Raw genomic sequence first — 26,962 nt, forward strand, 5'->3', positions numbered from 1 at the left:
TAAAAAGTAAAACCTTGTAGCTGAGTGGGATTGGAGATGCGTCCCTTTATTCCATATCTTGATGAAGGTGTATGGTTAAGATTTTATTTGTGTTCCAATTTTAACACTGGCTGCCAGAGTGAATTGAGGACTGTTGGGCAGAGCAGCTAAATACATCTGTAGCGCTACTTGTGAGCCATGCAACAGGACTAGATTTGCTTCCTTTGACTACAAAGTTGGCTTTGAACCACGCCTTCCACAAACCCTGATACTCTCCTATGTCCTTAATGGACAGTGATCTCCTCCCTGCCCCACCTTTACCCTTCAGTCTTCCTATAAACTCCTTGATACATCTCGATCTCCTCCATGGTCACTTGCAACCCTTTTCCCTTCTCCCCCAGCCCCCAGTCCCCTTCCTGGACAGTCCCAGTCTCCTCCATGGGTCCTTTCCAATTCAGGAGAACCTGATGTAAAGGAGTTCTATTGGGTTTCCTGGCTGATAACCAGCATCATCCCTAACTTCTCTGAAAATACCAGGCCTGCATGTCTGCTCTTCTCTCCAGTCCAAAATATGTTTCACTCCTCAAGACCTTTGCTAGTCCTGCTCTATACACCAGTTCGTAGGTCACTCTTCCCTTGTTTTATCCCTCCCTGGGTGAAGTCTGACCTTTGCTCACCTATAAGCCCAAATCATGGTGCTCCTTAAACCCAGGTTTGCCTCTGCCACGCAATCCAGACCAGGGTTTTAACACACCATCACAATATATTCTGGCTGCAATGCATGAGACCGAGTGTACTGTGATTTGGTTAGTGAATGCCCAGTGAAATATGCCAGCATTTATTCTGGTCTCTTAGATTACATGATAAGTAACAGGGAATCAAGCCAAGAATGAGATCAGGTAAAATAATGTTTATACATACATGTACTCATTTGATGGAAGATCCACAACTCCAACTAAATTTAGATTGATTAAAAGATTAATTTTCTTAAAAATAGGGAGAGAATGAGTAAGTGGGTTAGTGTCAATAGACTATGAGCGGCATTGATGGAAAAATTGATGGCTGTCAAAAAATCTGACAGAATGGCAGACAAGTGACAATAGAACATTTTTATTTTTGTTCGTGGGGCATGCTGCAGGGAGTCCAGTTAGGATATGAATAATTATTTTTGTAAAATATGTGTATTTTGAACAAAACCTTAGTGGCAGAATTAAATGATTTATGATTACATCTCTCTGTTATTACAATGGATCAAATTACCTCTGCTTTTCAATGGTAAAGATAATGGGGAATAGGTCAACCTTTAAAAACTGACTGTATCATAACTGACTGTGATTTATTGTCAAATTTAGTTAATGAATTCAAAAGATAGACTGCAAGGCAGACTTCTAACAGTGAAGTTCAGAAAAATGATGAATGTAGAAGTCCTGAAGAAGCAAAAACTTGGTAAATCTTACATTTTATTCTTTGTGCAGTTCAAACCCTCAGTCCCACAAAACAGTCTCTGTCTACTGTGTTTCACAGCGTATGTGTAAACAGGGTGTTGTGCTTATGCTGTTGATTTGTATTTTGTAATATTCAAAGTTTGGGAGATTCAAATTTATTGAACTTTAACCTGTTTGGGACTATAGAATTTTCTGTACTGCATCAAAATAGATGAGAAACCAGTCATGTAATTACATAATACTCAGGGCTTAGACTTTTAATGTATGTCAACATTCTATACTGACAACTTTCTGCATTGACTACAAATCATGTTTTGTGCACTGTACTGTGGGCATTGGTCATTCTCTACTTTTACACCAAGTGAATCATAGAATCCTACAGTGTCGAAACAGCCCTTGAGCCTAACAAGTCCACACCGACCCTCTGAAGAGCATTTCACCTGGACCATCCCCCTATCCTTTCCCTGTAACCTTATGTTCCCATGACTAACACACCTAATCTGCACATCCCTAAACACTGTGGGTAAGTTAGCATGGCTAGCCCACCTAGCCTGCATATATTTGGATTGTGGGAGGAAACCAGAGACCTGGTAGAAACCCATGCAGATACGGGAAGAATGTGCAAACCCCACACAGACAGTTGCCCGAGGGTGGAATCGAATCTGGGTTCTTGGCACTGTGAGGCAGCAGTGCTAACCATTGAGCCATCATGCTGCCCTTCCCTCAAATATGAGAATAGACATTGTTATTTGGCAAACTACGTGCAGTTGTGCACTTTCCGGAAGGACACGTGCCTGACAGATTTTGTGAAGGGTCTCCGTATTGCCTGAGCTGATTGTCATCCTCCCTGGGCTGGTGACATTGAACAGGGTAGCAGTGTTCAAAATGCAGTGTCAGCTGGTATGAGCTAAGTGAGCACAGAATGTCTGCATAGTCCGTATCACATTGCATAGTGCATTTAGAAAGAAAGAGAAAGAACTCACACTTGTATTGTTCCTATTATAATCTCAGAACATTTTAAGCCACTTCAGCACTTTTGAGTGTAGTCAACATTGATAGTGTAGGTAACGCAACGAACAATTTTAAGCACAAAATCCCACAAATGGCAATGGGATAATGGACATGTTTTTTTTTAATTTTAGTTTAGGGATAAATATAGGCCAGGATACTGACTGTATCAGTGGGAAAATCTTTTTTAGATGGAAGGCTCTGAAAATCTCAAAATTAGTTTGGCCAGACAATTCCGATTTAACCGGTGAATGAACAGGACTGAAGCCAAGTGAGGCTGGATTCAATTGAAATTAATATTGTTACGTTGCCAAGTATCATGAACCATATTAGCTGTTCTAAACTATGAATGAAAGTTTTTTTTGTGAAGGTTATCTAGAAATTAAGATAAGAAAACCATGGAAATGGCAAACACCTAGAGCATAGGACTTATAAACCCAAACGTTTATTATTCTATAAGGAACCAGTTGTACAAAAGAGAAAATCTGGAAAAGATGTAAATTTCCCTGTGCTTGTTGCAAATAATTAAGTGACAATTTGTCCCAGAAGTGTAACTTCATTTTCTGAGTAAACTGTCTTTGATTGATGGAATGGTGGTAAAAGAAGCAGAGTTGAAATGAGGAATGATGTTACGTGGGACTTGAGTCATTTGTTCCTTTGTGTGCTTTGTGACAGCACTGAGATGGTTCTGTGTTTGAACCGCCTATTCCAAACTGAAAATTGTACTTTTCTTTCTATATCTTACACAATCTTGTATGTTTCCTCAGTGAAATTGTTCAACTGACAGCAATGAGCTGCTGAATAATTTTTAGCAGGAGCTGGACAACTAGGATATCTAGGGCAACATAGAAAAAAATGGAAGCATCATCATCTGTGTTGGCTGGATTCAAACTCAGGTCTCAGGAATAAAAAGACAGTGCTTAATTGCTCAATGTTTCCCCTCTTTTGTCACAATTTTCTATTAGGTGGTCAGTCTTTGAACTCGTAAGCTGAAGGGCATCATGCTTGGAATGGAACATTTTAGTAAATTTGGCAGTATCAAGCACCTAGGACATTCCAGGCGTGTGGAGTAGTAGTTCATTCATCTTTTTCCCATTGACAAGCTTAGCCTTAGCTTTAGAAGAGGAACCTCAGTGTACACTGTGAAGTTTCTCATTCCTCTGCCTGTCATCCTAAGATGGTTGTTATTTTGAGTACTTGTCTAAAATGTGTTAAATAACACTATCTTACCCTGGCTGCTTAGATTATATTGACTTAACACAGCATTGTCTGCAAAACTGTAAAATCCAATAGTCTTAATAGAAGGCATTCACTGAATTGGGGTTTGCTGCGACAGCTCAACTGCTATAACTTTCCCCACTGAAGGAAGCCAAGAGAATTATGAGGAATTGTAAATTAGTGAAAATATGCAGGAGATTGTGATCTTTGTATAACATTGGTGGTGGAAGTGACTTCCGTCATATGATTCTCTCCTCATGTGGAAGAATCCGTAGTGTATTACAACATTGTGATGTCACAAAGCATTGGTGTGTTCTGCAGCTGCTATGCTTTCTTTGTCTGCTTCATTACCACCAGTGGTATGTCCATTTTGAGATGGGAAGCAGCTGAATACAAGAGTCACTAGGCTTTATCACACCAGGATTTTATGTTGACTTTATGCCAAATTGGGAAGTACCATCAAGGAAGAGTTGAGGTGAGTTTTTAAAAAAAAGTTACCCTCTGAATGTGGCAAGCTGGTTTTTATTACTTGTCCCTCATTACTTTGAGAGGTTGATGTGAGTCTTCATGAACTAGTGCAAGAATTTTTAGTGATGGTGTTTCTGCAATGGGGGTATCGGGCAGGATTTTGGGTCTGCAGTTGTGAAGGCATAGGACTACCCTCTACATTTCTAAATCAGGATGAAAATGTGAATTGGAGATGACTGTCTTCACTCATTGACTCTGCTAAGATAACACCACTGCATCCAGAAGGAGATATTTGTTGATGTCTTATTCAAATTTAATTAAAATCATTAAGCTCAGTGATGGGCAAAGCTTGTAACAATGCAATTGGAAAAAGCCAGACAGGAGATTTGGCCAGCCAACATCGACAAGTTATATTAATATAAGATCTGTAACAAAATATAATGCCCAAAAGGTGCTTCGCAGGGGCATTTAAAAAGAAAATGAGTCACAAATGGAGATATTAGGTAGATGACCAAAATCTTGTTCAAGGAGGTATTTTTGTATATTATCTTAAAGGGTGAAAGCAAGATAGAGTTGGAGAGTTTTTGGGAGGGTACTTAGAGCTTTAATGCTTTGGTGGCTGAAAGCATAGTCACCAGTAGTAGAATGATTAAAACCGGACATATTCAAGAAGTCAGAATTAGAGCAGCACAGATATCTCAGAGCTTGTTGGTCAGAGAAGATTACAATGGTAGAGAGGGGCTAGGCTGCAGAGGTATTTGAGAGCAAAGGTGAGAATTTAAAAACCAAGGCATCTCCTAAGCAGGAGCTGATGCCAATCAGTATGAAGGTAGGGAGATGAGTGAATGGGATTTTAACACAATAGCAGAATTTTGTATGGCTTCAAGTTATTGAGTTGGAATGTAGGAAGGTCAGGAAAATGTTAGTATAGTCAAATCTTGATATAACAAAGTGATAGGTGAAAGTTTGTTTCTATTTATTCTTTTGCGGATGTGGGTGACACTGCCTAGGCCTACGTTTATTGTACACCCTAAACTGACCTAAAGATTGTAGTGGTGAGTTGCCTCCTGAACTGTTGGAGGAATACAGCAGGTCAGGCAGCATCAGAGGAACAGGAAAGTCAAAGTTTCGAATCGGGATCCTTCATCAGAACTGAACTTCATCACTGAACTGAACTGTGTACTAGATAACATCAATTTTTTTTAACGAGCTGTACTCATCCAGGCAAGTGATGATTATTCCATCATTCTTCCCCCTTGACTTTGCAGATGGTGGACAAGCATAGGGTCATTTGAGCTACTTGCTGCATAATTGATTTGGATGTGAACATAGGAGGTATTTCCCTGGAACATCAGAGGCTGAGGGGTGACCTTGTAGAGGTTTATAAAATCATAATGGGCATGAATAGGGTAAACAGGCAAAGTCTTTTCCCCAGTATGGGGGAGTCCAAAACTCGAGGGCATAGGTTTACGGTGAGAGGGGAAAGATATACAAGGGACCTAAGGGGTAACTTGTTAACTCAGAGGGCAGTGCATGTATGGAATGAGCTGCCAGAACAAGGAGGCTGGTATGATTTAAAAGGCATCTGGATGGGTGTATGAATAGCAAGGGTTTAGAGGGATATGGTCCAAATGCTGGCAAATGGAATTGGATTTATGTAGGACATTTGGTCGGCATGGGATGATTGGGACCGAAGTGTCTGTTTCCCTTCTGAACTTCTCTATGACACTATTTCCTGGTCTCCGATCTGCTCTTGCAGCCACAATGTTTTGAAAGCTTTTTGGTATCCCCTAGAATATTGATGGTGGGGATTCAGTCATGGCAATGCCGTTGAACATCCAGGGGGGAATGACTATATTCACGCCTGTTGGTGATGATTGCTGCCTGGCACTTATATGAGACAAAAGTTACTTGCCATTTATCAGCCCAAGCCTCTTGGGAGAGTAGCTGACATGGCTAAAATCATGTTCTAATTGTTAAATGCTGGAAAATTTAGGTTTTAAAAATCTAAAGAAAAGGTTGACTGGAGGATTTCTGGGATTATATTTTCAAAATTGTACGGTAGAAACATTCATGAGTGTGAAAACAGCTTCAATATTCACCCACTCTGAATCTGTCTTAACTGTCTCCTGTGTGGAGCTATCCTTGTTGCTCTGGTGAAGACAAGGGATGGTAGCATGGTATGACATAACTAGTAACCCAGCAGTAAGACTAATGTTCTAGAGACATTAATTCAAATCCCGCTGCAGCCAGGTGGTGGAATTTATCAATTAATTAATAAATGTCATGAAATATTAATCTCAAAAGTAATTATGAAGTTTCTGAATTATTATAAAAACCCAGTTGGTTCATAAATGCCTCTCAGAGGAAGAAACCTGCTATCTTGACTCGATCTGGCCTTCATATGTCTCCACATCCACAGCAAAAGTGTTGGTTCTTATCTGACTTCTGAAATGCCTGAGCAGGTTACTTTTCAAGCCATTACAGAAAGCACAGGGAACATACACCACACATTGTCTACAGTGGCTTATGAAGGTCACCATCATTTTCTCAAGGGTATTTAGGGATGGGTAATAATTGCTGGCCCCAACAATGACACTCACATCCCAACAATCCACACAAAAATGACAAATATATCAGTATGAAATACGTGTATTGGATTGTTGACATGACTATTTTTATATTTATTAATTGCTAAATACATTAAGTGTTTTGCATTTTAAGTGTTTTTCCAGAGTAACTTGAAACATTTCAGTTGGGCCAGTTGGATGCTGGCTATATCCCTAGCACCCCAAATTGAGTTGCAGACACAAGCCTCTTTTCATTGACAGGCACCATACTTTGATGAACTAGCGTGGTGCCATGATGAAATTACTGTGTGACCTGCCAATTCCTCTGAACTGTTGGAGCGCGCAGGCCCTGTACACACAGTGCTCTGTTACAGCTAGATTGATTTTTGTTTTGAGAAGTCAGCACCTCTGGCTGTTAATGAACAGAAAAACCTATTCCTGTGTTACAATGTAGCTGCTTTATGCCCTGTGCCAATCACATGTCTGAAGTCAGAATAATTTTCCCAAAATAATGTTGTTTAAAAAATTACGCTAAATATTTTTCTGAAAAGCTCCCTCTATTTGTGTATGGCTATTAATATACTTTCTAACCGTGCGATCTGTGATGTTTTAAAACCCTTGACAGCATTAAAAGTTACATTTATTTACATAAGAAAGAATGGAATGAGAAAGGGCAGTTTGGCCCTCCAAGTCTGTCCTGCAATGGACTGTATCCCAACTTTAAATCTCGTGAAAGAAAATTCTGCTTCAGTTTTCTCTTACATTCTGAGGTAATCAGACAAAAGCAGAATACTTGTTCAGGTATACTAATCAATACTACCGTATTGCTGTCTCCTCCAGAATTTATTCCTCGTACCGTGTGTGTATATTTCTGAGTGTGTGTGTGTGTGTGTGTGTGTGTGTGTATATACGTATGTAGCAACCATACTTTTGGTCCCTGAGTTGATATAAATTATACACAGTTGAGGTCCTAGCACTAAACCCCTTGGCATTCCACCTGTCAAATCTTGTAAACCTGAAAATGATCCATTTCCACTTACTCTCTGCTTCCTGCTAGCTCACCAATCCTCTGTCCATGTTAGTTTTTGAAGAAGTAACAAAGAGGAATGATGAGGGCAGGGCAGTGGATGTGATCAATATAGACTACTTAAGGCGTTTGACAAGGTTTCTCACGAGAGCCTGGTTCGCCAGGTTAGATCACACGGAACAGAGGGAGAACTAGCCATCTGGATACAGAGCTGACTTGAAAGTAGAAGACAGAGGGTGGTGTTGGAGGCTTGCTTTTCGGACGGGAGGCCTGTGACCAGTGGTGTGCCACAAGGATCGCTGCTGGGTCCATTGCTTTTCGTCATTTATACAAATGATTTAGATATGAACATAAGAGGTATGGTCAGTACATTTGCAGATGACACCAAAATTGGAGGTGTAGTGGATAGTGAAGAAGGTTACCTCAGAGTACAACAGGATCTTGATCAGATGGGCCAATGGGCCAAGGAATGGCAGCTGGAGTTTAATCTAGATAAATATGAGGTGCTGCATTTTGGAAAGGCAAATCAGGGCAGGACTTATACACTGAATGGTAAGGCCCTGGAGAGTGTTACTGAACAAGGAGACCTTGGAGTGCAGGTTCACATCTCCTTGAAAGTGGAGTCGCAGGTAGATAGGATAGTGAAGAAGGCATTTGGCACACTTACCTTTATTGGACAGTGCATTGAGTATATGAGAAGGGAGGTCATGTTGCAGCTGTACAGGACATTGGTTAGGCCACTTTTAGAATACTGGTTGCAATTCTGGTCACCCTGCTATAGAAAAGATGTTGTGAAACTTATAGGGGTTCAGAAAAGATTTACAAGGATGTTGCCAGGTTTGGAGGGATTGAGCTGTAGGGAGACGCTGAATACGCTGGGGCTATTTTCCATGGAGCATCGAAGGCTGAGGTTCATAAAATCATAAGGGGCACGGATAGGGCAAATAGTCAAAGTCTTTTCCCCAGGGTGATGGAGTCCAAAACTAAAGGGCATGGGTTTAAGGGGAGATGGGAAACATTTAAAGGGACCTAAGGTACAACTTTTGCATGCAGAGTGTAGTGCATGTTTGAAATGAGCTGCTAAAGGAAGTGGTGGAGACTGGTACAATTACAAAATTTAAAGGTATCTGGATGGGTACATGAATAGGAAGGGTATAGAGAGGTATGGACCAAATGTTGACAAAAGAAACTAGATTTATATAGATAGTAGGAAATGCTGGTGCTGGAGAATCTGAGACCACAAGGTGTAGAGCTGGATGAACACAGCAGGCCAAGCAGCATCAGAAGAGCAGGAAAGCTGACATTTCGGGTCTAGACCTTTCTTCAGAAATTACCCTTCTTCAGATTTATATAGGATATCTGGTCACTATGGACGAGTTAGACCTGAAAGGCCTGTTTCCATGCTGTATATTGCTATAACCCTAGTATGTTATCCCTTGCTCCTTGAGCTTTTATTTTGTACAGTAACCTTTGATTTCAAATATCTTCTGGGAGTATAAGTACAGCACATACATAGTTTCCTTTTATCCATGTTGTTTGCCACTTTGTCAAAGAATTCTAATAAATTAGTTAAACATTATTTCTCTTTCACAAAACCAATTTGCTTTTGCATGATGATGTTGTGATTTTCTAAAGAAGGCTTCTGAAGAAGGGTCACTGGACCTGAAACATTAACTCTGATTTCTCTCCACAGGTGCTGTCAGACCTGCTGCCATTTCCCAACAATTTCTGTTTCTATTTCAGATTTCCATCAAATGCAGTTCTTTCGATTCTTATTGAGATTTTCTAAGTCCGCCGTTAACCTCCTGAAAATTGAATGGCAGCATTTTTCCTATGGCACATGTTAAGCTAACTGCCCCGGGGTTTCATAGTTTCCATCTCCTCTTATTGAGCAATGGAGTGTTATTTACGATTTTCCACTCTGATATCTTTTCAGAATCTAGGGGATTTTGGAAAATTCTAACCAATGATCTAAAATTCTCTGCAGCCACTTTCATTCAGACTCTATCATGTTTGTTTGTTTGTTGGTTAAAATTGTTGTTTTGTGGGATAAATAGGCAGATCTTCTCATAGAAAGTGCATAAGGATTGTAGAACAGAGTGTAGAACACAGTGTTATACCTGCAGAGAAGGTGCAGGGAGAGAGACCAGAATTAACAGTTGAAAGGGCCATTAAAAAATCTGCTAACAGTGAGGAAGAAGCTGTTTTTGAATCTGTTCATACGTTAATTCAAACTTTTATATCTTCTGCCCAACGGAAGAGGGTGGAAGAGAGTATAACGGGTGGGAGGTGTCTCTGATTATGTTGGTTGAAATCCATATAGGGACTTTTCAGCTTTTCATTCTAAAAAATTACTCTGCACCATTTCAGTGGTTATTGTAGTTGTTTGAAGTTCCTCTGTCCTTTTCACCATCTCATTCACACGTATTTCTGGGATGTTATTTGTATCGTGAAGTCAGACACAAAATAACTGTGGATTTCATTCACTTTTTTTTATTTTCCATCACTAATTCCTGAGATTCATTCTTTAGAGGACTAACACTCACTTTACTTACTCTGCTTTTCAAAATGTCTTGGAAGCTCTTACTAAGTGTTTTTACATTTCAAGCTCACTTTCTATTGTTCTCTAATTCCTCCCCCACCACCCCCGCTGTCATTAGCCTTTCAGTCATTCTTGCTGTTCTTTATACTGTATCCAATCTCTGACCTGTCACTCATCTTTGCAGACTGGTACCCTTGTTCTTTCATGTTAATACTATCTCAAACTTTCTTAGTAAGCCATAAACCCAAGACATAGCTGTGTAGGTGATAATGGGAACTGCAGATGCTGGAGAATCCAAGATAATAAAATGTGAGGCTGGATGAACACAGCAGGCCCAGCAGCATCTCAGGAGCACAAAAGCTGATGTTTCGGGCCTAGACCCTTCATCAGAGAGGGGGATGGGGTGAGGGTAGCTGTGCAGGTTGCAGTGGTTTTATTTCTGGATTTCTGTGGAGCAAGAAATCTCACACTGGTTGCTCTTAATTTTCTTACAGCAAATGGTGGATACAGCCCATGTTATGTTCTATCCAGCAAGAGAGATGAAATGAACCATGCCATGAGGAATGAGCCAATAGCAACAGCCAGATTGGAGCCAGTGATTCATTCAGGAAATCATATCAGTACAGACCCGAGTTCATCCCATGGCAGTACCAGGCTGACTGCCCCTCACTCCGACACCAGGTTATTTTCTGCTGCTGTAATGTATTCTGTGTGTGTCAAAGATCTGCATGTGGATGAAGGTTCTGAACTGAACTGTGAACTTATCTTCCTTTCTGATTTTGTAGAACTCCTGCATATTTACAGGCTTGCTGGTCACTTTGAAAGGAAGTGCTGACTTAAAGTAACTTCCAAGTTGAATTTGTAGCAATTTTTTAAGCATCTTTCACTCAACTCTATATAATACACTTGTGAAACTGGCCAAAGAGTGAGAGATAATGGGAACTGCAGATGCTGGAGAATTCCAAGATAATAAAATGTGAGGCTGGATGAACACAGCAGGCCAGTGCTCCTGAGACGCTGCTTGGCCTGTTGTGTTCATCCAGCCTCACATTTTATTATCTTGGTCAAAGAGTGAGATTGATAGATACCTGTTAGGAAAATTTAAATTTAAGTTTAATTTAAATTATATGAAGCATCAATTTTCCTTTGTGTTATGTACAACTAACAAAATATTGGTGTGTTATTACCTAACTGCTTTTGTGTGGTTCACTCCCACCTGCTCCTCTGAAATGGCCTAGCAAGCTACTCAGTTGTATGAAAACTGCTACAATGTCTATAGAAAGGAACAGACTGTCTGTATCCTATATACCTGGTTTCTACTTAGCTATCAGAAACAAAAACAAACCCAGCCCTGTGAAGCTGCCAATTTTTCATAATAACATCTGGGGTTTGTGCTATATTGCGAGAGCCCTCCTGTAGACCATTCAAGCAATAGTCTGACATAATCATACTCATGGATAATTACTTGCAGATATTATGTTAGACACCACCATTACTGTTCCTGCCCTGTTCTATCCAGGCAGACCCACCAGAGGTGTACGCATGTAGGTGTACAGATTGTAAGGAGGTGCTCTGAGAATCCTCAACATTGCCTCTATCATGTCTTATGGCATCAGATCAACCATGGGTAAAGAAATCTGCTAATTGCCATCTTTCTCCCCATTTTGGATCATGAACACTAGTTGGAGGAAGTACTAAGGATGGCAAGGGAACTGAATCTGGATTTCAGTATCTATCATAATGAGTAGCTTGGTCACTACAGACCAAGCTGGTCATGTCCTAAACCACAAAGCTGCAAGACTCAGTGTTCCCTTTAATTTTCTTTCTGGCTGCATAGGCCTCCAAGCTCCATGTGCACCAGCCGTGTTCGGTGTTCCAATGCCAGTCGCTGTGCATGGAATGGCTATGTGAGCATGCAGCAATGCAGCTTCGAGGGAATGTCGGCAAGACTGGGCTTACAGAAGGTGAAGAGAGAACCAACAAGCAGGAGAAACTCACTTGATCTCAGATGCTTGGGTCTCTTCCCCTCATACTGGTTTCAATTTCTCGAATCTCTCTCCTCTTGTGCTGTTTTCATCCTCGTAAACTCTTGTGATGTTGTCACTCTCTCAAATGTGTCCCCTCTCATGTTGTTTTGAGACTCTTGGGCCTCTTCCCTTACATGCTGTCTTCACTCTCTCAGACCAGTCCCTTTTGGCATTGTTTTTAGACATTCGGACTAATCGTGCACTGCACAAGTTCCAGTTAATGACCATCTTCAGAAAGACAGAATCTCACCATATAATCTTGATGTCCAATGGCATTGCCATTTCAGCATCTTCGACTATGGATATCCTGGGGTTTACCATTGACCAGAAACTGAACTGGGTTTGCCATTTAATACTGTGGCAACAAAAACAGGTCTGAGGCTAGGAATTGTATGTTGATGACTCACTTCCCAATGCCCAATAACTGTTCATTACCTACAAGGCACAAGTTAAGATTGTGATGAATACTAACCATTTGCCTGGACAGTGCAGCTCATTATAACACCCAGTAACCTTGACAACACCCAGACAAAGCATCCCATCCAGTTGGCACCCCATCCACCACCTTCACTATTTCCTTCCTTCGTCACCAGTACGCATTGGCAGCAATGCATACCATCCACAAGATGTGACTTCTAACTTGTGGCTTTTACCGGATAGAAGGACAAGAGCTGCAGATCAGCACTGAACCACACCCTATTCTGAGTTGGAAATGTGCCGCAGTTTCTTCACGTGGTAGTTCAAAATCCTGGAACTCCCTCCATTACAACACTGTGAATCTGTCATACCACATGGACTGTAGCAGTTGGATATGATAGCTCATCACCACCTTCTCCAGGGCAATTACAGATGCTCAATAAATGCTGACCTAACCAGCAATAATTCCCCCTAATAGCCCATCAGCAAAAAAAACCAATGCTACAATACAATTTTTCCCAACAGGGGTCAACTGTTTTACAAGTAACATTATGCAAATACCATATAGAACACCCAAGGAACTATTCTTCATGTGTGCCCCTGGATGACAAGTGCTGTTTGACCACAATGGATTTAGCTGCCTAGATTAACTCCTGCCGACACTTTCACACCAACACAGGAGTCATATAGCGTTCACAGAAGAGAAATCCTGGTAATTTTTTCCTTTTTAGCTCAGTGATACCGAGATAAATTGTAGCTATCCCCTCTTCCTGCTACCCAGGGTAAGATTAATTAACTCTGGACAGATCAGAAGCTATGCTTGGGACATTGCTTGTTTTTGTCTGGCTCTGTATCACACTCGCTAATCTCATCATTTGTGGAAATCTTACACTTTCTGTGGGAAACAATTGTGTTTCAAAAGCACCAGAGTGCTATCTCATTTCAGAAGAATGCAAGAATTACAAAGAGTGCCAATTGCTATTCTGTAAATGGATGAAGGAGCATTATTTTATTATTATGACTATTGTGATTTAGAACAAGCTGATACAGTTTACAGATAAACTACCATTTGGTTTTGATCATTTTGATAATTTTTACGGAACCCATAGTGATGCAATATTCAATATCTTTCACAGAAAGAAGACATTAGAAAATTCAGAAATATTAATTATATCTATTTTTTTTGGGAATACCCTCATTCTGAAAGGGACTTATGAAACAAAAACAAAGCTTTGGTTGCAATAGAGCAAATGATTGGCAAAGAGTATTATGTTTATATCTATTTATGTTAGAATGAAGTCTCAGTATGTTTATGGCTGTTGTTGTTTCAGGCCTCTCACCTCTCAAACTTCGTTGGCTGCCAATGGTATGCATTTGGGGGAAAACCTTCCAAACATACAGATAAAACAGGAATGGTCACATCTCCTTTCCGAGAGCGAAACAGTTTCCAGTCATTCTGAGGTTGGGGATACCAACAATCTGCCTTCAGAATCTGAGTCACTGAACAGCAACTTCTCTAGTTCTTATTCATCATATTTCTTCAATGATGATTCCAGCTCCACCCTGGGCTTTATGTCAAGTGGTAATGCTCGCCACATGGCCAAGTTACAGCCAGTCAATACAAAGAAACGGTCGGTGTCAATATCACCCCTTTCAGCTGAAGGTTTGGACATCACAGCAATTATTCGCACCTCTCCAACATCGCTTATTGCATGTGTCAATGGAATGAGGGGCAGTCCCAATGGTCTGTTCCCTCTTTCTGGAGGAATTGGGCATTTAGGAGCTCGAAAGAACTGCAGTCCACAGCCCTGCTCTGTGTTAGACAGCCAGTGTAACTTGACTTCTCCTGCATCATCACTGTCCTCTTTCCCAACACGCCGTGCCGAGCAAGAAGGTACTGAAGCTGAGCCTGTGCCTTTGCAACAAACTGAGGATAACATGGACCTTGGACTAGTAATAGGCAATATGGTTGTTCAACATGGAGTGGCAGATGGTTGCCATAAAATAAACGTTTTCAAGCATGAACCTATTGATGAATATACGAATGATACAAAACTGTTTCAGCAACACCACGGGCCACCTCCCCCATATCATTCCCAGCAGCATTTTGGTCAGTCCCATGGGAACATACACCACTTGCATGGGCTGCTGGCCAACGGACACATTCAGATTGATGATGGAAATGAGTTGCCCAAGAACAATGGGAAGCAGATCTGTCGATGGATAGATTGCAACGCAGTCTATGACCAGCAAGAGGAGTTAGTGAGACACATCGAGAAAGTGCACATTGACCAGCGTAAAGGAGAGGACTTTACTTGTTTCTGGGCTGGGTGCGTGAGGCGGTACAGACCCTTTAATGCTCGCTACAAGCTTCTGATACACATGAGAGTTCATTCAGGAGAGAAGCCAAACAAGTGTATGGTAAGCCTAGTTGTCATTGCAGTTCCACTAAAGTATGACACAGATACTGTTGTTTTGGTTAATTTCCTGAGGCTTTTTGCTGGCAGTAGAAATGAGCCCTACTATGTCTCTTAAATTTGAAATATCGAGACTACCCAGCAAGATAGAATTAGATTTTGCCCTACCAAATTTATATGTGCCTTGAGAGCACACTTTGAGATCTATGACAGATTGCAGTAAACTAATGGTGATTACTGATCTTTAACTAATGGCAGCTGTATGAAAATTTGAGAGGATGAGTTCAGACATATATCTCATTATAAGAATCTGCCTGCTTTTTGTTTTTCCTGTTATGCATTCTGTCAATGAACATACTGACCACATGACACACAACATTTGCAGATTAGTAGGTACAAAGTGTGGACCCTTTGGATAGTGTTGATAACTTTTTTTTAAGTTTTCAATTACAGCATTTTGCACTGCAACAATTCTCCGGATTGTTACCACATACTGCCTAATGGAGTGAATGGACATGGTTACCAACAGCAATTTCTTACACTTTGAGCCCTCGGCTTCAGCTCGGTTGAATAAGGAAGTTACTATGTCAGCTTTTCAGTTGCAATTTGACAAAAACCACAAACCTGAAACGTAAACTGTTTCACTTTTCACAGATGCTTCCAGACCTGCTAAGTATTTCCAGCTTTTTAAGATTTTTTTCTGAAACATTTGTAGCAGTGTTGTGTTTCTGGTTGCCTCTGTAGCTGTTTTAATCATTCATTTTAGTTTGACCAGTTTCTTGATTTTAAAACCGTCAGTAAATGTCATTGTATGGGGTTGGCACTTCCCACCCGCAATGACTTTGGATTAATGCATTGCTGCAACTGATGCCAATGTTGCTTGTGATAAAAAAGTGTGAAGCTGGATGAACACAGCAGGCAAAGCAGCATCTCAGGAGCGCAAAAGCTGACGTTTCGGGCCTAGACCCTTCATCTGAGCGCAAAAGCTGACGTTTCGGGCGTAGGCCCTTCATCTGATGAAGGGTCTAGGCCCGAAACGTCAGCTTTTGTGTTCCTGAGATGCTGCTTGGCCTGCTGTGTTCATCCAGCTTCACATTTTATTACCCATGTTGCTTGTACTACTTTGACAATCTTTAAACTACCATAGAAGGAGAATGTTTTTGCCCAACGTAAGCCATGCTTAGTTTGAATTAACATGTCAATCTTAGACTCAGTAAAATTCTCATTAGACTTTATAACAAGAGCTACACAAAATATTTCAGAATGTCTTTCATCATATTTTTGTTTGAAATGATAAAAAGAGTGAGCAGTCCCACCCACCGACCTCCTACTGATAATCCAACACCTTGATGAATTGAGCAGCTATACTACACAGGTGAAGCCCAGACTTGCTATGTGTTAGCAGATCTCATTTGGGATGATAGTAGAGATGCTATAGCTGACTTCAATATCTTGTTTTGTGGTTGTAAAAGCAGAAGGCATTCCTGCTTTTATTGTCTAATATTGGAATGTGTGTGTGTGTGTGTGTGTGTGTGTGTGTGTGTGTGTGTGTGTGTGTGTGTGTGTGTGTGTGTGTGTGTGTGTGTGTGTGTATACGTGTGTTTCTGTCTTTCTATCTATGCCTGAACACAAGGGTAGAATTTGACTTGAAGTTGGTGTTCTCATGATGGAATAGCGCCTGCCAGCAATCATTGTTTTGACTTAAGCAAGGGTCATTGCTTATAGGGGAAGGTAAAAAAATTTAGCTTCATTGTAATTCATAAAGTAATGTCAGTTCTTCTGTTTGCTGGAGTCTTGGCTGCTGAAGGCCTGTGCCAGCTAGATGCCTGTCTAGATATATTTAATATAGATTTATGAGCAGTCAGAGAGTGAGGGTATGTTGCCTCTTCACCACAAAGTGCAACAGGGGCCGTCACTATCAAAACAAAAGGAGCATTTAGCTCACTGCTAACATTCCAACTCTTAATTTGTCTATCAAATAATATTAAACTTCACAACAATTACCTCAAAGATTTTAAAGTCAGAGTTGGCTGAAATCAATGTTTTTCTTGGATGTTTGATTTAATGATATTGTACACGAAACCAGAATTAAATAAAATTACAATAACATTCAGATTAACTATAAAACATGACAGGATATTACATGAAATAGGATAAATTATGTGGTTTCCTTTCAAACATTTTACTGCCTCAAGCCAATTAAGAGGAAAAAAAGCAACAAATTTAATGTCGTTTGACTGAATTTCAGGGCAATTTCTAATAATACTGTTTGTAGAAGCTGAAAAAAACATAGGTAATCTATAAAGAAACTAATAGTCTGTAAGTAGCTGATTGTTACTTTGGCCAAGGGGTTTGTCCCAATATCGTAAGCTAGCTAAATGTGAAGCAGCTGTTTAAATGAGAGAATTCCCCTTGAATGGGGAGAGGATTTGACTCCTGGTTACTTTATGGAAACTGTTGCTTGATGGATAATAATGGGATTAAATTGATTTTTAAAAGACTTTGGAGTTTTAATTCCAATGTCTCATTAGTTTCCTCTGACCAAATAGTTCAGATTCCAGGTTAACATTCAAGTTGGACTGTATTGGGTAACAAACACAGTCATGGCAACGGATCATATTCTCTGTAAGAATTCGTTTAACTTTGCAATTCTAATTTCCCTCCACTTCTTCGTTTCCTGAGGGCAATAGCTTGGTTGCTAGGATATGATTCTGCAGATTCTGACAGTCTTTGCTACCGTGCCAAAGTGGTCATCCTTTATATGCAAGTCCAGATTGGAAGTTACGGCAGGCCATTACCATTTATCCTGTTGCTTCCTTGAATCTTTGTTACCACAAATGCACTTTCTAGTAGCAGCTGCTGGATATTATCATTAGTGGGAACCTGCCTGAGCCAAGTGATACTGTGGCCAGTTCTAGTGCTCTTCCTACTGCCCTGATTGACTTAAGCTCACTCAGAATTAATTGGGCTTTTGATGTGCAGTGATTGTGTCCCTGCCTCAGAGCCAGGAGACCTGTGTTCACATCCCACCTGCTCCAGTGAAGTCTTGTAACATAGAGCCATAACAGTGTGGCAGGCCATTTGGCCCCTTTGAGTCTCAATGACCCTCCAAACAATATCCCAACTAGACTTAGCCCTCAATTATTAAGCTGGAGAGGGTTCAGCAGAGATTTACCAAGATGTGGGATGTGAGAGTTTCAAATGCGTTCAAAAATTAGACCAGGAGATTGATTAATGAAGATAGACTTTGTACTGATATTTGGTATTCAAATACATCCCAGTAAGGAGGAAAGATTCTAAGAGGGGGATAAACCAATCATGGCTAACCAAGGAAGCTAAGGAGAGTAGTAAGTTGAAGGATAAAGCATATGAGGAGACAAAAGTCAGTTATAGCTCTGAAGCTGGGATAAATTCAGAATTCCTAAAGAAAGACTAAAGAGATAATAATGGTGTAGAAAATAAATTACAAGGGCAAACTAGCCAGGAATATGAAAGCTGGTAATAAGATATATGAAAAGGAAGTGGGAAGTCAAAGTAGACAAAGGCCCCTTAGAGAACGATTCGGGGCAACAGATTTGGGGGAACAGAGAAATGGCAGAGGACACATATTTTGCATCAGCTGTTACAGTGGAAGATACTTCAAACATCCCATGAATACTAAAGAATATGGCGAGGAAGTACATATCATCACCATCGCTAAAGAGGTATAATTAGATGAAATAATGGGGATAATGGCAGATAAGTCCCCCAGCTTGCATCCTAGGATCCTAAAAGAGGTGGCTACAGAGATAGTGGATGTCTTGGTTGTAATTTTCCAAAGCTCCTTGAATTCTGAAGAAGTTCCAGAGGCTTGGAAAACTGCTTATGTGACACCCCCTTTAAAAAGTAAAGGCGGCAAAAAATGGATAATGATAGGCTGATTAACATAACACCTATCTTTCAAAAAGTATTGGAATCAATTATTAAGGGAGTAATAGCAGACCATTTGGAAAGTCATAATCTTATCAAATAGCGCCAGCATGGTTTCATGAAAGGGAAATCATCTCTATCTAATTTCTTAAAGTTTTTCAAGCGAGTCTCAACTAGAATGAATACAAGGGAACCAGTAGATGTGTTATATTTAGACTTCCATTCGACAAGATACCAACTAAAAGTTCAAGTCATATGAAAAAAAAACCATGGTTTTGGAGGTAGCATATTAGCATGGATAGAGAATTGGCTAATGGGTAGGAAACAGTGAGTGAGGGTAAGGACTTCTTTTTCAGATTGGTGACCAATGACCAATGGAGTTTCATGGGGATCAGTGCTGGAATGACAACTGTTTACAGTATATATTAAAGAATTGGAGGAAGGAAGTGAATGTACTGTAGCCAAACTTACAGATGACAATATAGGTGAAAGGGAGGTTTCAAAAGGGATATAAACAGTTTACTGAGATATTAATAGGGTAAGTACATGGACAAAATGTTGGCAAATGGAGTATAATGTGGGAAAATGTGAAGCTGTTCATTTTGAAAGGGAGAACAAGAAAATAATATTATTTAAATACAGAAAAGTTGCAGAAAGCTGCAATACCAAGGGAACTGAGGGAACTTATGCACAGAACGCAGAAAGCGAGCAGAGGTGCAGCAGGTAATCAGGAAGGCTAATGGAATGTTAGTCCTTATTTCAGGGGTTTAGAGTCTAAGAGTAAGGAAGACTTATTGCAAATGTGTAAGGTGAAGGCGAAACCACATCTGCAGTACTGTAAGCAATTTTGATTCCCTTATTTATGAAAATACATTATTTTGGAAGCAGTTCAGAGAAGGTTCACTAGGATAATCCCTGGTATGGAGGGATGGTTTTATGAGAAAAGGGTAAACAGGTTGGGATTCTACTCACTGGAGTTTGAAAGAGTAAGAAGTAATCTTATTGAAACACACATGATTCATAAGGGACTCAACAGTGTAAATACTAGATGGTGTTTTCTGTTATGGGAGAATCTGGGTCTAGTCTCAGAATTAACGGACATCAATTTAAGATTGAGATAAGGAAGATTCTCTCAGAGGATTGTGAGTCTTTGGAAATCCTTGCCACAGAGAGCTGAAGAACTAAAGTCCTTGGGTATATTTTAAGGCTGAGATAGATAAATTCTTGATCAGTCAGGGAATCAAGGGTCATAGGGTAAGTGCAGGAAAGTAGATGTGAAGAATATCAGATCATCCATGGTCCTATAGAAAGGTGGAGCAGACTTGAGGAACTGAATGGCCTACTCCAGTTCCTATTTCTAATGGTCTTATTGAGACATCAAGAATTTTTTCTGTTCAGGCTATGGTTCTAGCTAAAAATATGGTAAGAAGATATATAGGCACCTCTCACCTGTATGTTTTCACTCTATGTAAATTGAGCTAATATCACAGTATCCTGCAGATATCCTTTTTTTGTTTTAAAAAAACTTTTAAATGCATGTCAAGCGTGAGAGGAAGGGCATTTTATGGATGGTGGTATAAAATTTATTGGCACTTGAAACAATATACAAATAGTAGTGTCGGAGAAACTGAGTTTATTGAACCAAAAATGCTGCCTTCTGGCACGCACATTGATTTGAATGCCTTCAGATCTTAACCACAATTTCCAATTGTTTTCAGACAGTAGTTGCTGTTGATGTAAAAGGGGAACACTAATGCTTCTAGGGATTTTGGAAGTTCTAGATTGTGGGGGTCATCATGTGTCTGGTGGGGAGGTTTATGCTGGCCTTTTTCATCCAAAATAATCCTGGGCCACTCACATCCTGATTTTCCATGTTTTGTTCTGCTGTAATTCTGCTCTGACAATCCATATAATCCTCTTGGTTTGAGATACACATTTTATTGCTCTAACTTCTCACTGCATGCATCCTTTGTTTCATGCCTTTACCATTTCTATAATCTAAGCACTTCATGTTCTGCCCCTAATCACTCCAAATCATTCTTTTTTCTTTTCTCATATACATGGTCATTATTTTTCCTTTTAACATTTGTAATGTCTTCACATTCTGACTAGTGATTAGAAGAGCTATGTATTAATCTTCTATCTTTCTCCAAAGGTATATTGTAACCTGTCAGGATTTTCTGTTTTGCCCCACGTCTGGTTCTCAAAGAAAGCTGGATATTGGGTCTTCAAGCATTCTATTTTGTGCTTATTACAAGTTATGTTATTTCTGTTTTGGATACTCAGCATCATGTACTTGTAAATCAGATATGGGCTAGATGTACTTCGATACATTCTCTGCTTGTGCCCAACCAGGGAGTAATTACTTTCATCTTGAGGGGTCTTCTTAAAATGTTATTAAAGGATGCTTTCTGAATTTTTGGGGCTACCCTTTGGTTTTCCAGGAGTTCTTTTTCATACTCACTAGCTCATTTATACTTACCGTTTCGATGTTAACACATGTGCTATTTGCACTCACACAGAAGCGGAATAAGAATAATTCACTGATCAATTCACAAAGAATTAGCAACCCCCATTAAACATTTAGTAAAAATGTTCATTTCTTACTTTTCGTTATTCATTTCCAGGATGAGGGCATCGCTGGCTAGGCCAGCATTTATTGCCCATCCCTAATTGTTCAGAGGGCTGTTATGAATTAACCTCTTTGCTGCGGGTCTGGAACCATATGTAGGCCAGACCAGGTAAGGATGGCAGTTTCCTTCCCTAAAGGGGGTTTCCTGACAATTGACAATGAATTCATGGTCATCATTAGAGTGTGAATTCAAGGTTTTTATTGAATTCAGTTTCCACCATCTGCCATGGCAGGATTTGAATCCAAGTCCCCAGAACATTTCCTAAGTCTCTGGATTAACTGTCCAGTGATAATACCAATAGACTATCACCTTCCCTTTTTACAGTATTTAAATTAGTAGAAGGCAACAGACATATGTTAGCAACTGAGGTGTTGTCCATATAACTGACATACAATTCCACACACAAAAGCCATCACACTCAACAATGGTTTCAGCACAGACTGCTGAAATTTCAGCTGTTTTCCATCACATATGCATAAGGCTGAAATATTTTAACTAGGTGTTTACTTCCCTTTTTACTGCATCTCAGGTGTTAATCTCAGATTTAAGTTTAACAATCAATGCAAGAGTTTACTTCGATTACACCTACTACTGTTAGGCCGCAGCTGGATTGCTGCATGCAGTTGAGGTCACCACACAATGGGAAGGATGTGTTTGCACGGGAGGGATGCGGATGAGATTTAGAGGATGTTGCCTGGGATGCAGCAGTTTAACTATGAAGAGAGGCTCCTCGGTTTGTGAGCTCACAACAACTTTGGTTCAAATGTGGACAAAAGGGCTGAAATTCTGATGGAGGTGGGAATGACAGCTCCTGATGTCAAGGCTGCATGTGACCCAGTGTGGCATCAAAGGGCACTATCAAAACTAGAGTTAATGAAAGACATGGGAAAAACTACCCACTGGTTGGAGTCATACCTCGTACAAAGACAGATGGGTTGCAATTGTTAGAGGTCCGTCATCTCAGTTCCAGGACATCACTGCAGGAGTTCCTGAGGATAGTGTTTGCCATCTACAGCTATTTCATCATTGCCTTTCCCTCCACAATAAGGTCGGAAATTAGTACGTTCACGGATGATTTCACAATGTTCAGTACTATTCACAACTCCTCTGGTACTGAATCAGTAAATGTCCGAATACAAGAAGGCATTGACAATATCCAAGTTGTGTTGATAAGTAGCAAGTAACAGTCATGTCAGACAAGTGCCACTAACACATCTTCAACAAAAGGATCTAACCATCAGTCCTTAGCAGTAAATGGCATTACCATTGCTGAATGTCTACCATGAACATCCTGGAGGTTACTGTGTACCATCCACAATAAATAAAAATAAAGGACTGCAGATGCAGACATTCACCAAGGCTTCTTAGACAACACCTTCCAACTTATAATAACTACCAGCTGGAAGGACGAGTGCAGTAGACACATTGGAACACTACCATCTGCAAGTTCCTTTCTAAGCCACCCATCATCATAACTTGGAAGTGTATTGTGATCGCATCATTGCTGTTCGATCAAATTCCTCGAACTCTCTTCCAAACAGCACTGTTGGGGCACCTACACGAAATGTACTAAAGTGGTTTGAAAAGGACACTGACTGCAACATTCTCAAAGGCAACTAAAGAAGTGTGATAAATACTGGCCCAGTCAGCAAAGCCTGCAGCCAGTGAATGATAAAAAAAACCCCCAAAGAATTGCATGGGACAAAGACACAAAAGTTAGCTTTGTGATGCGCATTTGAGGCCCATTCATCATGCTGTGTTGGTTTTTATCAACTGGAACTCTTTGATGATTTTGAACCACTTTCATTCAGAATCCTTTAGCTCCTAACTACCCCATGTCACAATCTTCTTAATTATAATACTCATGGACTAACACAGTTGAGGGGGGGTGAGATCTCTATCTGTATCTACAAATGCAAACATAGTGCTCATGTACCCATCATAACATTGTTTAATGTTTTTTGCCTTATGCAAGAGATTTGCAAAATAAGCACCAACTTGCCCAGGTTGAGACCTGGGTAGGATGCTTGATATTGGCTCTGATCCCATTTAGGAGCAATACATTGCTGGGCTGGCAGATACTGAGCAAAATGTGCCCCTCACACCCGTCCACCATTCTAAAATCTCTCGGCTGGACATTAAGACTCCTTTGTTCGTGAGATGAAACTAGCGGTATTGATAATGGGGAACCGGTAGATGTAGAATATTTGGATTTTCAAAAGGCATTCGATAAGGCACCACGCAAAGTTAGTAAGTAAGGAAAGGACTCAAGAGTTGGGGTTAGTTTTACTTTGAATAGACAATTGGTTAATTGACAGGAAGAAAAGAGGGAGATGAAAGGGGCATTTTCAAGTTGGAAGGTTTTGACTAATGCAGTGCTCCAGTGACCAGCACTGGGACCTCAGCTATTTACAATTGACATTAATAACAGATTAAAAAGACACAAAGTAATGCATCTAAGTTTGTAAATGATAAAAAAACTAGTTGGAAAAGTAAACTGTAAGGAGGTCACAAATATGTGGCAAAGCGATACAAGCAGATTAAGTGACTGAGCAATAATGAATGGAAAAGCAGAATGCCATTAGATGGCATGAAACTTGTAAATATTCATTTTCATAGGGGTCTGGATAAACTCATTTGGAAAAAATCAGGAAGTTAGCACGCAGTTACAACAAGCAATTCGGAGGGCAAATGGCACAGTGGCCTTTATTGCAAGGGGATTAAAGTATAAGTAAATATTGGATGAAATTTCCATTCCTGAGAAGTAGTGGGGAAATGTAATGGGAAGGGAAGATAATCGGGAAGGTTGACACAGGTGAGAAACCAATGCCCTTCCTGCCACTTTAGAAATAAAGTTCTGAGTGGAAAGGCCCATGGCTGATCTTCCCAACCTAGCCCCAGCAAAGACCCTAAGTAGTCGTGTAACAGCCACAGAGATAATGGGAACTGCAGATGCTGGAGATTCCAAGATAATAAAATGTGAGGCTGGATGAACACAGCAGGCCAAGCAGCATCTCAGGAGCACAAAAGCTGACGTTTCGGGCCCAGACCCTTCATCAGAGAGGGGGATGGGGGGAGGGAACTCTCTCCCTATTTATTCCAGTTCCCTCCCCCCATCCCCCTCTCTGATGAAGGGTCTAGGCCCGAAACGTCAGCTTTTGTGCTCCTGAGATGCTGCTTGGCCTGCTGTGTTCATCCAGCCTCACATTTTATTATCATGTAACAGCCACATGTGTCTCTTCAAACGACTGCCATAATTAACTTTGTTCCCAGTAGGCAAGAACAATGTCAACCTTGCTGACTAGTGAAACAGTCGGGTTGGCAATGGGCCTCATACTGCCCCAATTGTAGGGTGATTAGAGCATTGATGGGCATTGTCGGATCTAGGTGATTATTGTTGCCCTTTTATCTGATCCCATTGTCTCCTGTCTGCCTGGGACCCACAACCACGATCCTGCCTTCCTCCACTACTCCAGTCCTGAACAATCTCATCTGTTGCCCCAGCTTTTGATGTTGCTGTACAGCCAGAAGCCTCAGTCTCTGAGGCAGGGATACAGAAGCTGTTGGCTGCTGATTGCTGGCAGTTTCAGGAGGGGTGGAACATAAGGAAACGATGTGACCAAAAGCTCACTGGGTGACTGCTTAGGTACCTGACAGGTACTTGATTGATGGACTTTCTCATTGTAGTAGTGGGTGTTTCATTACTGCACTTACACTCACACTTTGAAAACCTTTGGAAAATCCCAGATGAAATCTTGTAGGGGGGTTTGGTGGGACCAAACATGGAATGTTGTGTACGATTTTGATCTCAGTATTTAGGGGAATATGTATTTGCACTGGAGGCAGTGCAACAAAGGTTCACTGGGTTGGTCCCTTGGATAGCAGCGTTATTTTACAGTGAGTATTTATTGTTATTACTTATTAAATAAAATGCCCAGAGCCAAGTAATGTCATTTCCAGTTGCTCAGTTTAAGGAGATTAGTCTGCCAGTTCATCTGGATATTCCTTAGTAGTATGCAGCATTGATTGTTTGCCTGTATAAATGCGTTTCGGAATTGCACTGAGGGCCAACGGTGGAAGTTGTTGGCTTGTCCTTGTTCTGAACTTGTTTAGCAAGAATCAATCTCACAGTGATAAATCACTCTGTCACAAGGAACTGGTTAGCGATTTCCCATGATTCCTATTCCTTAATCCAAAGGATGTCTGCTGATAGATCTTGTTCAGGAAGGTTGCTCCATATGGGGTGCTGAGATGAAAAATGGGGAGTGGAGGCAACATGTGGAGCATCTGACTAGGATGAACATATTATAGACATTTTACACTGACACTACATATCTCTGTGTTTGAGCTGTGAATGCTTGATCTTGCACTGGGTGTTTGAAACAGGACAATTTTTAATTGTACAGCATTGACACTGTGGGAGAGGCATTGCTGTAGTAATAATGTCATTGGATTAGTGATTTGAGCTTGGGTTTGGGCTCAGGGGACATGGATTCAAATCATACTATGGAGCTGGTGGTATTTAAATTCAAACAAATGAAAATCAGGAAGTGAAAGCTAGTTTTAATATTGGTGACCAGGAAACTATAATTGATTGTTGTAAAATCCCATTGGATTAATGATAACATTTAGGGAAGGAAATCCTTATCCTTACCCAGTTTAAACAACACTTGACTCTAGATCCATAGTGATGTGATTGATTGTCAATTGCCTCTGAAATGGCTGAGCAAGCCACTGGTTCAAGGGTAGTTATGGAATGTCAATAAATGTGGATCTAGCCAGTGATGCTCATAGCCGTGGGAGAAAATCAACCAAAAAAAAGGACTGAATGATTTTTGAAGTTTAGACAAACACCCTTCTGATGTTACTTATAATTTTCGAAATACATTTACACAAATGAAAGAAATAATTTCCTGTAGTTGTGTTTAATGTAGCTATTACATTTTCATACTCTTAATGCACGTGTGTGCTGGAAATTACCTCCTGATCTGTCTAATTATTCTGTAAATGCATTTTAATTGTTTTGTAGTAGTCTGTCTGTATTTTTGACATCTGTGAGTAAGAAACTTGGTGCTTTGGTCACAGGACATTGTTGAGTCAACACTAAATTACATTTGCTGATATTTCAAGTTCCTGTGTTGGTAGTCAGGAGTCTTTGAACATTTTCTGGGAAAAGGACCATTGGAGCCACATGTAGCCAGAGAGCACTGATTAACTCCAACAGATTGTGCAATATCTTAATAAGCTGCCTGCTTGCAGTAAACTGATTACATGCTCATGTATTCAGCTAACAGTTAACTGT

General features: G+C 40.4%; 1 protein-coding gene across 4 annotated transcripts in view; it reads left to right on the forward strand.

The window, feature by feature from the left end:
- LOC125456066 (zinc finger protein GLIS1-like) overlaps nt 1–26,962 on the forward strand; it is a 372,527-nt gene that overhangs the window by 144,929 nt on the left and 200,636 nt on the right. For all 4 annotated transcript variants that reach the window (XM_048538732.1, XM_048538735.1, XM_048538734.1 and 1 more), the window contains 2 exons: nt 10,752–10,938; nt 14,033–15,122. In XM_048538732.1, coding sequence (XP_048394689.1) covers nt 10,752–10,938; nt 14,033–15,122 — 1,277 coding nt within the window. The remainder of the gene's footprint in view (nt 1–10,751; nt 10,939–14,032; nt 15,123–26,962) is intronic.

The sequence above is a fragment of the Stegostoma tigrinum genome, chromosome 8, assembly GCF_030684315.1.
Source record: "Stegostoma tigrinum isolate sSteTig4 chromosome 8, sSteTig4.hap1, whole genome shotgun sequence".
In the NCBI taxonomy this organism is placed as follows: Eukaryota; Metazoa; Chordata; class Chondrichthyes; order Orectolobiformes; family Stegostomatidae; genus Stegostoma; species Stegostoma tigrinum.